General features: G+C 31.6%; 1 protein-coding gene across 1 annotated transcript in view; it reads right to left on the bottom strand.

Annotated features, from left to right (window-relative positions):
• The window catches only part of KLHL1 (kelch like family member 1), a 396,676-nt gene that overhangs the window by 113,101 nt on the left and 270,796 nt on the right, over positions 1-12,779 (bottom strand). The window contains 1 exon segment of the mRNA XM_032315139.1: positions 9,649-9,835. Coding sequence (XP_032171030.1) covers positions 9,649-9,835 — 187 coding nt within the window.

Below are 12,779 nucleotides of genomic sequence, written 5' to 3'. Positions count from 1 at the left end.
TGATGGAGATAAAATAGGAAAAACCTGTTGGTTAAATCTGAAATGGTAGACAGTGAAGGATAAATACACTGATAAGGAATGGGCTCTACCTGGAGGATGGGGACTAATGGAGATTTTTATTTTTATTTTTATTTTTTATCATCATCATCATCATCATCATCATCATCATCATTTTGCATTTTAGTGATTATGCTAGAAGTCAGGATTAATTGATTTGCCCGTAGTGAGCTGGAGAGAGACCGGAAGTAGGAATATCTTTATGTAGCTCATTTATACGTTGTAAGAAAAAAAAACTTCATTTGAGAAGCACATGTGTTACCCCAGATCTGCAAGCATAAGGCGATAAAGCTTCAACCAATGTAGTGGAAATGCTGATGTAAATCAGACAGGCTCTGATAACTGATTAGCTATGGAAGGCAGAGCAATTCTGATGACAGACGTTTGAAGCCACATTAGATGGAAATATTGCTGACAGGGTGTATTCTAGACAGGATATTAATGATTTTTTTTTATAGTAGGAAATATAATCACCTTGTCTGAATCATAGAGCTTTTGTTTAATAATTATACCATGTGTTACAAAGTCACAGAAAAGTAGGAATTTTACTTTTCATATCTGGAAGTTGCTCTATTCACATGGATAACTTATTCTTTGAAGAAATAATATAGACCTAAAAGTTAAATAAAAAAGAATAATTTGAAACACTTATAATAAGAAATTTTTATTTTAAAAACAATATACGAAGGGCACCTGGGTGGCTCAGTTAGTTAAGTGCCTGCCTTCTGCTTAGGTCATGATCTCAGGGTTCAGGGATCAAGTCCTGCATCAGGCTTTCTGCTCAGTGGAGAGCCTGCTTCTCCCTCTCCCTCTATTGCTCCCCCTGCTTGTGAGCTCTCTCTCTCTCTGTCAAATAAATAAATCTTAATCACAATATATGAAATGTGAACCTTATAGATTTATTTTCATGTACATAGGTTTTCTGGAGATAAAGCAAATGCATGTTTTTGTTGTTTAAAAATACAAGTTTAATAGTTCTCCATACCTATCCTTAGAATAAAATTTAAAATACAGTCAGAATTCTTATGAAACATCTGTATTACATTTTGAAGATATGTTATTGAAATGTAAAGCTTATGAGAAATTGATCAAATAGAGAATTTTAAATTAAGGGGAAATAGTTAAAATATTTATAATTCTTTGTGCATCAAAACTAATTTACAAAACATGAAAGAGAAATAAATAGAGAATATTTTATATTTTCAATTGCACGCTTTCTTATATTCCTAATGTGTTCTCCAGAGAACTAGTCCTAACATTCAGTAAAATCCTAATGAAAAATCACATACTAAGAATTAAAAGTATGTCAGGCTTTTATACTGGCATTTAAAAAAGTCACTTTCAGCACAACTCATCATTAATAGGTTAAATGTGGGCAAAAGGTAGAAGACATAACACAGATTTCAGAATTACACAGATCTCTGCATTTAAATTCTACCTAAACATACTTAGTGAAAGGTAGAAATTAAAAATGTTTCTGAACTTTTGTTAAAATCAAATGATCAGGAATATATTGTCAACATGTTTGTTGTACAAAGTAAGTGAAATTTATATATGGTGGTTCTTAGAATTAGGTATTGAAAATACATCATTGATGAAGTGATTTTATCATTCCTAAATGTTCAGTTACTGGAGACAGAAATTCATAATACTGTCTTCTGTTTCAAGATTGCAATAGCAATCTTCTACTTATAGTCTGTTTTTCAGATCCTCAAATGATTATGAATAAAGGAGAATACAAAGATTATATTGATCAATGTTACACTTACAACTTAATGCTTCATATGTATGTACGTATGAGATTTGATCATTTTGGATATCTATTAAGATCAGTTAAATAAGTTGTAATTTAAATATGGCAAATATTTGCTGAAAGCACACTAGAAGTAACAATGTACCTGAAGTTAGAAATGTAAAGTTCTGGGAGTACCTGGATGGCTTAGTCCATTAAGCATCAGACCCTTGATTTTGGCTCAGGTCATGATATCAAGTAGTGAGATCAAGCCCCTTGTTGGGTTCCATGCTGTGTGCGGAACCTGCTTAATATTCTCTCTATCTCCTTCTGCCCCTACACACCTCTCCCCACTCTCTAAAAACAAACAAACAAACAAACAAACAAACAAAACAAAACAAAACAAAAAAAAAAAAACACCAGAAATTCCTTTCTCCAGTTTGCTTATAAATCAGGAAAGGGAGTTAATATATTAGAACAGATAAACTCATGAATTTAAATTTAAACTTGTAGCTCTGAATATTTGCTAATGATCCTTCAGAACCAAGACATGTATCAATATCTAATTAAGCTCTGGTATGAATTTTAGTTACATTTTCTATCAGAAGAATGTGGGGGGATTTAATCAAATTATTAGTGAGTCACCATCTACATTGTATCAGAGCTCTTCTAATTTATTACAGGATCTAACTTAATACTTCGAGTTCGAATTATAATCTCTATTTTAGAGATTTTAAAGTTATATTTCAGTAGTATTGCCAAATTTGTGAATACTCAAGAATTATTTAACCACGGATATGTTGATGATCAACTTTATAAATACGTGAAAAGGAGGAAAAAGTCAGGTTGCCAATAGTTGAATTCTAAATAAAATATATTCCATAAAGGATAGGACATAAAACAAGTGAAATAATCTATGGAGAAAAAATCTAAATTGAAAACAGAAAGGTGCCTTCTCTTTATTGGAGAACAGAAGACATGCTATTGTGCCCTCTAATTATAACACCAATACAACCTGGGCAAATTACAACAATAACATAAATTTTTTTTTTTTTTTTTGCATTTCTGGATTTAAATGAGAGTGAGAAAAAACTAAAAGGGCACAACCAAGTAGCTGAAAGAACAGTGAAGTAAAACCTGGGAGAGAGCTAACGGAGTACAGAAGTCAGCACTTCCCTGGGGCAGATGTCTATGCTTGTGAAAGGATCAACGTCACTTGCCTGGGACCTAAAATGAAGCAGAAGGTAACCAGAGACTTTACATGAAGTCTGGAGCTTTGAAGAGGGCTGACTTGCCCCATGTCAGTGGTGCCCCTGGTTCTTGGCTGAAGCTAACTCATCCTCACTAGACAAAAGCATCCCCAAATTAGGTCCCCCACAGGTCCCCAAAGCAGATGAAATTAACCATTACTTCAAAATAATATTAACCAACAAAAAAGAACCAAACTAACAAAAATGAGACTTCTCAGAAACAACAGACAACAGGGTTAGACACTCAAACTTTAGATGTTGAAATTACTCATTATAGGATATAAGTTAAATATGTAAAACATTTAAGTAACTAATCAGTGAAAATAAAACATAAGATGAGAATATAAAAAATTATTTTATAAGTCTCAAGCAAAAGAGAGAACTTTCAGAAATGGGAATTGTTGAAATTACAAATCCACAGGAGCCTCTAGTTTTAACTACGATGTTGATTCACAAGCCCCTTGAGTCTGAGGGCCATGGCAATACTCATGGGTTCAGGATTCTTGGGAATCTCCTGGAGTGGGAAGACCCTAATTGCAGTTCTAGACAACCAAGGCCCTTACAATCTTAGACTCAAAAAAGAGCATGACAGAGCATTGTTGCTTGTTTTCTCTGTGCATTTGCTGAGCCCGAAGACATACCTGAAATCCAGGCAGAAGAGGAAGCTGAATGCTAAAAATGAGTTAGAGCTCATCCTTCTGAAAATAAAAGGGTATTTAGGGCCCACCATGGAAGAATGGCTTTTAAATACAGACTGGAAAGAAACCAGGAATAAAGCAGCTCTCACAAATATTACATCATAGTCTCAAATCATCAAATCCTGAATTGGAGGAAGGGTTTTCCTTTTACTCAGGAGTGTCTGCCAAAAGGAACGTAAATTCTCTTTGAGAGACAACTTAATGTTATCCAAAATCTACATATATTTTAATATACAAGAGGAGTCATTCCTCCAGAAATTCCTAAGCAATGCTGTATTACTTGTTAGATACCTATAGCAAATTTGTAAAATATTAGCATTCTTCTTCTTAAAGAAAATTAAAGTTTCACACCGTAAACTGGATTTTCTACTATATAGTAAAGGCAATTAGCTCAAAATACTGAAATAAAATTTATAATAATTAGAAAAGAGGAACTAATATGTCCTTCTATATCATTCTACAAATGATTTTATACATAAAAATTCAGTATACAAAAACTCACTTTCACTATTAAGAGGGTTATAAATGAAGTGGCAAGAAATGGTAATTTTCATTGTATAATTTTTTCTACTATTGTTATGTTTGAAAATTTTTACAAGTTTTTTTTAAGGCAGAGAACTGGTTGAGAAGACACTTAAACTGGTACTACTCTATAATTTAGTGGTACTATAAATTCTTATAAACTTTCTGGAAAGATATTAGCTCATATGTCACAACAGCTTTACCTTCCCACCCAATAATTTTTCATTTTGTAATCTTTATAAAGAACACTCAAAGGTTAGGAAGAACTCCTGATGCATGCGGATGCTGATGATGGCATTAGTTACAGAAAAAAAGCATTGAATTCCACCAACAGTTTAATACTAAGCTTAAGCTCAAAAAAACTGTGGGATTTCCATGTGAATAAGAATTAGTAAGATTCTTGATATGATGTATTTTAAAATGTTAATAAAATATAAATTTACACATATAAATAATGAGTAAAAGCAATAAGAATAACAATTTTAAGAAGGTTAATAAATTCACATATACTTATATGTTATACCTATCTAGAGAATCACAGAAATTTTATGAAGACAAATGTTAATAGGTATGTCTCTATATAAATGTAGATATATAGTTAGGGCTGTACACACTCACATACATGTACATTGAAATTTGAGAAAAGAAATATATCACTCTGTTAACAATGATTGTACTTAAGTTATAAGCGGATTTTTCTTATCTATACTATTATATATTTATCAGATTTTCAGTTCATGCTTTAGTAGAATGAAGTTATCTCCAAGAAAGTACTGTTTGGATCAAAACAAAACCAAACTATTCCTTTTTCTAAGGAATTGTCTAATAAACAGTCAATATCAGAACATGAATCCAATAACAATATTTTGATGCAAATATTTTCTATTAATCACTACCACCAAATTTTATTTCATAGTTTACATGAAGCACACATAAGTGTTAAGTCAATCTAAGCACTTGAAAGTGATCAGTTTTACCTTTATTTTTTTTAATTTTTATTTTTTAAAGATTTTATTTATTTGTTAGAGAGAGAGAGAGAGAGACAGAGTGCAAGCACAGGCAGACAGAGTGGCAGGCTAGAGGCAGAAGGAGAAGCAGGCTCCCTGCAGAGCAAGGAGCTGATGTGGGACTCGATCCCAGGACGCTCGGATCATGACCTGAGCCGAAGGCAGCCGCTAAACGAACCGAGCCACCCAGGCATCCCTAGTTTTACCTTTAAATCAACCTTCTAAAATATTTATGATTAGTGTGATTTGTAACAAAAGTCTTACCAAAAAAACAACAAATTGATCAGTATAGTGTACTGCATTGATTTAAATCCACATTTGATTTCAGATGACAACATTTAAAGAAAATCGTTCTCCTTATAAAAACAGCTTGCATATATTGCTTCTTAAAAATCATATTTAGTTTTCTGTCTCCTCATTTCTCAATTTATAGTAGAACAAATACTAATTCTTATAATAATGTGTTTTTTTAAAAAAGATTTTATTTATTTACTTGACGGAGATCACAAGTAGGCAGAGAGGCAGGCAGAGAGAGAGGGGGAAGCAGGCTCCCTGCTGAGCAGAGAGCCGGATGTGGGGCTCGATTCCAGAACCCTGAAATTATGACCTGAGCCGAAGGCAGAGGCTTAACCCACTAAGCCACCCATCTCTATACTAGAGATTTTAAGTGAAACCCCTGGATTTGAATGGGCATCGCTCTGATTTCAAAGACTGCTCTCTCCACTAGGAACATCATCAGCCTTCTAAAACCTCTGTAGTTTCAAGTCAGAATTGATCCTGTAAAGTCTCTCACTGAAGCCCACTGTGTCTCTCCTCCATTAACCACCAGGCTTTCATTTCCCTACTGGCCATGATTCAGCCATAAGGGATTTCTTTCCTTTTTTTTTTTTTTTTTTCTTTTGAAGATGTCACTTTTCTCAATTAGAAACCTTCACATTTGATATACCTAGAGTCTGGAATTTACCACCAAGACCATCCTTCCATTCCAACTTTCCTAGATTAGACCAGGTTTGCTCCAAGGACATTATACTCATTCTACTTGCCATTCCCTTCTTGTAACATTCATTTGGTAAATATTTTGTTTATTATTTGTTTTCCCAGATTAACTTGGTAGCTCTGCAAGGTACGGGTTATATTCATAATGTTCACCATGGTACACAGGTTCTTAATGCAGAACCTGGCACAAAATAGATGTGCAAAAGATTCGCATCAGCACTGAATGCCTATAAATATGATTATAAGAAGGGAGAGAGGAGAGGCCAGTGCTCTGAATTTTCATGTCTGTGGAAGATTGTGTCTATAGTTTATCTACCTCATTTGATATCATCTGAATCTCAGTAATTATCTAGCTAAAGAGGAATTCCAACAAAATGTTTATACAGCCCTTTATAAGGCACAATATGAATATGTCAATAATTGAAAAAAACAACAAGTGTTATGTATTGTATTCATTTTCAAATTAATCATGCCAAGTAAGTTTCAATTTTTTGCTGTTTTTCTTTGGGTTATTCTCTTTCTCTCTCTCTCTCTTTTTCACATTTTATTCCCTTTTCCTCATTACCTTCTAAGAAAACACAATTTTAAGATAAAATCTTAATGCCTATTTAAAGATAAAAGCTAATAAGGTGTAGAAAGCACTATTAAAGCAGTAAAAGCATGATCCAAATAGGAGGGATTACTGTGAAAATGTTCTGTTTGCTCTTTAAATCCCTTGAAACATTGGGCTTTTATAAATTTTTGCTTCATTAGGAAAAATGGGTTCTCTGAGGTTTGGTATTAAGTATTAGATTTTTAGCTAAGTTTATGGGATAGTAATATCTCATTCCCATAGGACTAAGGATATGGTGAAATTTCTTAAATGTTCCTTCAAATAATTTTTTCCATTGTATTGCTGATTTAAATTGGAATATCTGTTCAGACCTCCTATATTATCACATTCTTTTAAGCCTCTAACTTATTGAATATGTGCAACAATAAATAAATTGTTGGTATTACTCAAATCTAGAGTGAGACTTGGAATCCCTAAGATAAAAAAAAATACTGCATTGAGAAATTCAAATGCTGGCAACAGGTTAACCCAGTAGACTCCCTAGTCTCATATTCTTTTGTGCTACAACAATTCGAAGTCACCAGATTTAAAAATTCAAATTTAGTCATGTTCTTTGGTTCTCTAATGGCATAGTAATTTTGTCCATTTTAATTTATGCTTATTATTCACTACTAATTAAAGGCAAGCCAGATTCAATAAATGTTCTTCCTCTACCTTCTCTTTCTCATCCTCTTCCTACCCCTCCTACTCCTTTCCCCTTTTTCTTCTCTTCTTGCCTTTCTTTTTTTTTCTTTAGAAAAAAAAATATTATGTGCAGATTTACAAGTGGAATTGATCTTGTATGGGCATTCTTCCTGTAGAATAGTTTCTTTCAAAATGAGTTTCATTCATTTGACTTTAAAATTTGGTAACTATTATTAAACCACTACCATTTATAAAACCTGAGACTTGTGTATGTTTATTGAAAGCCGTGGAAATCAGGGTATTTATTTTTACAGATACAATGAACATATTATAAGGTTAAAATAAAGTTTGCATTCTTCTGCTATAAGAGATGACTATGTCATGTGGTGTATGTCATTTGATATTTATTACTGTCATAAGGACAACGCGAGTATAGGTTACTAGATTTGTTTTCTTAGCTTGAAAAATTTCTTCAGAATTTTAGTATAAGTTCTAATGATTTTTATCAGATTTGTATCTGATATTTTCTATTTCACCGCTTTAAAAAAAGGGATTTGAACCACACTTTTTGAAAATGTCTGACATGTTCTTTTATGTAATGACATATATTACAGGATCAGCAAAAAAAGGAGGGAGAGAAGGAGGGAAAGAGAGATGAAGTCATTTCCCCACTTCCTAAAGCAACAAATTATTTACTCCCTTTAACTGACAGTTTTGTATATACATAATATACAACATAGATATCATATGTACAAAATATATGTAAATGGAAATAGAAATTCTCTAGTGCTCATTTAATGCGATGATTACTAAAAATCAATGTCCCAGTAAACAGAAAGTAAACTTCTCAAAAAATTAGATTAGTGAAAACCACGTAATGGCCACAAAATATATTCATGACAGACAAAAATATGGAATTATATGTCTTTCCCGATTAATACTTAAAGTGTTTTGTTTTCTTTTAGCTGCTATATTGGGATTTCACTTAACAATGGTGAAGTAAGTTTAGTTGCTTCCTTTTTTTAATTTTTATTTTTTTAGATTTTATTTATTTATTTGAGAGAGAGACACACAGAGTATGGGAGGGGCAGAGGGAGAGAGACAAGCAGACTCCACTGAGCATAGACGTGAAGGTGGGGCTTACTTAAATAACTGAGCCCCCCAGGCATCCCTTGTTGTTTCCTTCTATTTCTTTAATAACAAAGTTCTTCAATAGAGATCAAACATGTATGTATAGTCTCTTGTTGTCAACTATGTATATTGTGGATTAGGGCACCTGGGTGGCTCAGTCAGTTAAGAGTCTGCCTTTGGCTCAGGGTCCTGGGTTGGACCCCACTTCCAATCTAGCTCCCTGCTCAGCAGACAGTCTCTCTTTGTCCCTGTCCCACTCCACCCTCCACCTGCCCCCAGCTCATGCTCTCTCTCTCTCTCTCAAAAAAAAAAAAAACAAATATATATATATATATATATATATATATTCATATATAGCAGATAATTATATCACTTACCAGACACAAATGTATGGCAGTTGTATTTGTCTTGTGTATCACATAAGACAAGCTGAAGACAAATATTCATGGAATATTTTCCACAAACTATAGAAAAGTAAGAATGAAACCTTCAAATGTATGTGTTCAACTTTTAAATGAATCATTCCCTTCCTTCTGAAGGGCCTAATTGGTAATCACCCTTAAGTTTCTAAAGTATAACTGCCACTCTGTATAGCTATTTATTTGTTGGGCTTACATATGAGATTCTAAATGCCTCAGAAGAAACTCTGTTCTTCATGATATTGCTCTCAGCCAGCATGTGACTAGCACATTACATTTTCTTTGCTTGGAATTGAAATACAGTTGTCAATATATCCAACACATTATTTGGCCTGTGTTTTGTAAGTGCTTTAAATCCCCTTTTCATTTCATATGAAGTCTGGCCCATAATGCACAAGAGATAAAGGGTTTAAAGATGAATAGACAGAAGCAGCAAACACAGACTGAAAATAAGAGGTGTTATTTGGATTTTTCCCTTAATATTAAATCTTAATGTAGAAAACATGTGAGTTTTGTTGGTATTATACAGATTACAGTATTAAGATCATGCCATGGTATGATACAGGGTGTATATTATATAGAGATGAAGAATTGTATACCTTTGTTGTTATCCATTCCTCCTACTGCATACAGAGTTCCAACAGTAGATTTTCTAGGTTTAGTTCTTGGACTTTGCATTAAAGTTCTTCTTTCTGGCAATAGATGATACTTCATTGCTTCCAGAATCAACTTCTGACATTCCAAATCATTCTTAAATAATGCATGGTTTTCTAGGTCAGCCAGTATCTGTGAATAATACATAATCACTGTCAATAATGTTTTTATAGAAATGAGTATATGACATCAGTAGTTAAAATTAGAAGCTTAATGCCTATGATATTACCCATATATTGAGAGGGATGAAGAATGTAATAACAACTAATTACACTGATAAATAAAAATAAATGAGTATAACAGAAGACCTTTCATGAGAAGCAGAATGGATTTTATTTTCTATTCAATACTATTTATTGTCATTTTATGACACAGAGTTTAAAGGAACTTCCAGAAATCATTTTTTCTATTTTCCTTTTCCTCTTATGAAACCTGTTTATAAATTGTATATAGTTGGCTATGTTGGCCATAAACCTGTCCAGCAAAGGAAATTAAAAAAAAAAAACCTTTAACAAATTCATGGTAACAACCTTCGTAAATTTCATTTATTTATTTTAAGGTATTCCAGGTATAATTTAAACCCTTTTTAAATTAAAAAATCAATAAAAATGAAAACAATTATTCTTATCTCTTTAAGGATGCAAACAGATGGAAAGTAGTATAGTAGACAAGGTAAAGTTTCCAATAGTGAAATTAAGAACTTTTATACCAAAAATCCAGCACCTGAGGGAGGAATAGAGTGAGATCAGCTGTTTGAAGCTCTAGTATGTGTCTCTTTTGCTACACCAGGGTTTCATCCCCCCAGATTCTTTTGTGTACATGTCTTTGAGCACATACAAAACATCTTTTCTTTTCCTCCTCTTCTGTTTCTCTTTAGACTCTCTTTTTTTCTGGATTCTTTCAGGATCACTTTCTTCCTTAATGAATGAATATTTCATTTCAAGTGACAGTTAAATCTGTCACATAAATTTAGAAAATTAAGAAGCTGAAAATTTAATATTAATACACTGACCTTTTCATCCACATTGATAAGAAACTTTACCACATCTGGACACAAATATGTATTGAATGAATAAGTTAATATATGATAGCAGCATATAACTAAATAATTAGATTTCACATTTTAACCTTAATTAAGTAAATTTATTCAGCCAATTTGATGCATACATTGTTGGAGTCGACAAGAACATAAAAACACATAAAATAATGAATGTAACATGTGAGAAAGAACAATACCTTTGAGGCTGAATAGGAATGTAATGTATTAGAGCTACCAAAATACTTTGAAATATAGAAAGGAAGATGTTCAACTAAATTCTTGGCTTCGTTGCATTTTTTACATACTGAAATCTTAGTTCCCTTCTTACCCACGTTCATTCTAAACACTAAACAAGAAAAAGAATTTTTTTTTTAATGGTAAGGAGTAGGATAGGAGACATCTAATGGACTTTTTTTTTTTTTTAAGGACTACTATTTTACTCTTTTAGTAACTTTAAATAAATAAATAAATAATAACTGTCAAAGAGAATATCTATTTCCAATAAGATCCTAGTGATCTTTATAAAGTAAAAGGAAAAAAAAAGTATTTTAATATGACTTTTGGTCATCTGAGTATTAAAGTATATTTGTTCTACATATAAACCTTTTCCTCTCCTTAAAAGGAAAACAATTAGGTTTTCTGGTGATAAATGTATATATGGCTGAACTTGGCTCCCATCATTTTTCTCTTCTTCTCTCCCTTTTCCACCTTTTTGGAGAAACTTGGGATTAGTTGATCATAAGAAACTATTCTTTTATTAGCAGCACACTCTAGGAGTATCTTATCCAGATAAACAGTTAAATACAAAATGAAAGGGGTAAAAGAGAAAAAAAAATTGGAAAAAAAAAAGAAAAAATTCAAAAGATATGTGCTTCATTTCTGTATTTTTTTTTTCTTGGAAAACTATAACTCATAATGAGTTCAAATGGAAGTTTGTGTTAAGGTTTAGGCTTTAGATATATAGATTCATGGCATAGATGTAAATATTTTAAAAGTTTGACCTATGGGTACATAGTGTCACTTACATTAAAAGGAGTTCATACAGTAGTCATAATATGTAGATGACTCTTTGAACTAATTAGAGTGGATTTGTTTTAACTTAAAAATACCTCTATGCCTTCTTTTATATTTTTTCACCATGTTAAAAATAAGGTTAGTATAATATTTAAATAAATACAAGATTGGGTTAATTTTTATATTTTAAAGTTTAAAAAATTTGCACATTAGTTGTATGGGTTTGAAATTATTATTTTTAATAAACAGTTTAGGATTACCAAAATATAAAATTGTTTAGTAAGTTGTATCTTTTATAAAGGTTCAGTCTTGTGAATTCTTGTAGTCCTGTATATCAAAAAGGTCATTGATGTTGCCTTACATTATAGTTTTTATTTCTTCAGAAAACCTTAAGACAATAGACTAATATTAAATTAATTTTAAAAGATTAGTTTTTAAATACAGTTTTGATTTCTAAGAAAAGTCACATTAGTCACTGAAGTATTTCTAACTTTTCCTGGTTCCTTATTTTATATATATATATAAAATGGACATAGATTAAAGAATGTGCAACATGATAAAGCCAACCTTAAAAACATAATTGTATTACTCATTGAATGGCTAAATATCTATATGTTTCTAAATGCATAATGCAGAGATAAATAAGGATTCTTTCAAATTTCATTAAAAATAGGTAATTGTAAAATAAAATTTAAGGAATTTTGCCAAAATACAGTATCAGAGGACAGTCAACCTTATTTACATTATTGTTTATAATCTTATATATTAATAAATATATTAATAATTATATTAATAATAAGTATTTTTATTTATAATACTTTCAAATAGTACTTTTTAAAGGGAAATTAATTGCTCAATGTTCATAGATGTATGCATAGTGAAAATATTATAAATTATTTCAAAGTATGACAAGGAAGATATACAAAATAAAAGTAAAATTTATAATTGAATTCTATAAAATAACCAAGCTATTCTGTACTTAAATATTTTTTCCTTTAAGTAACATAACACAGTATAAAGCAT

Source organism: Mustela erminea, chromosome 15, assembly GCF_009829155.1.
Source record: "Mustela erminea isolate mMusErm1 chromosome 15, mMusErm1.Pri, whole genome shotgun sequence".
Classification (NCBI taxonomy): Eukaryota; Metazoa; Chordata; class Mammalia; order Carnivora; family Mustelidae; genus Mustela; species Mustela erminea.
The sequence above is the reverse complement of the archived record's forward strand: the minus strand, read 5'-3'. Positions and strand labels throughout refer to the sequence as shown.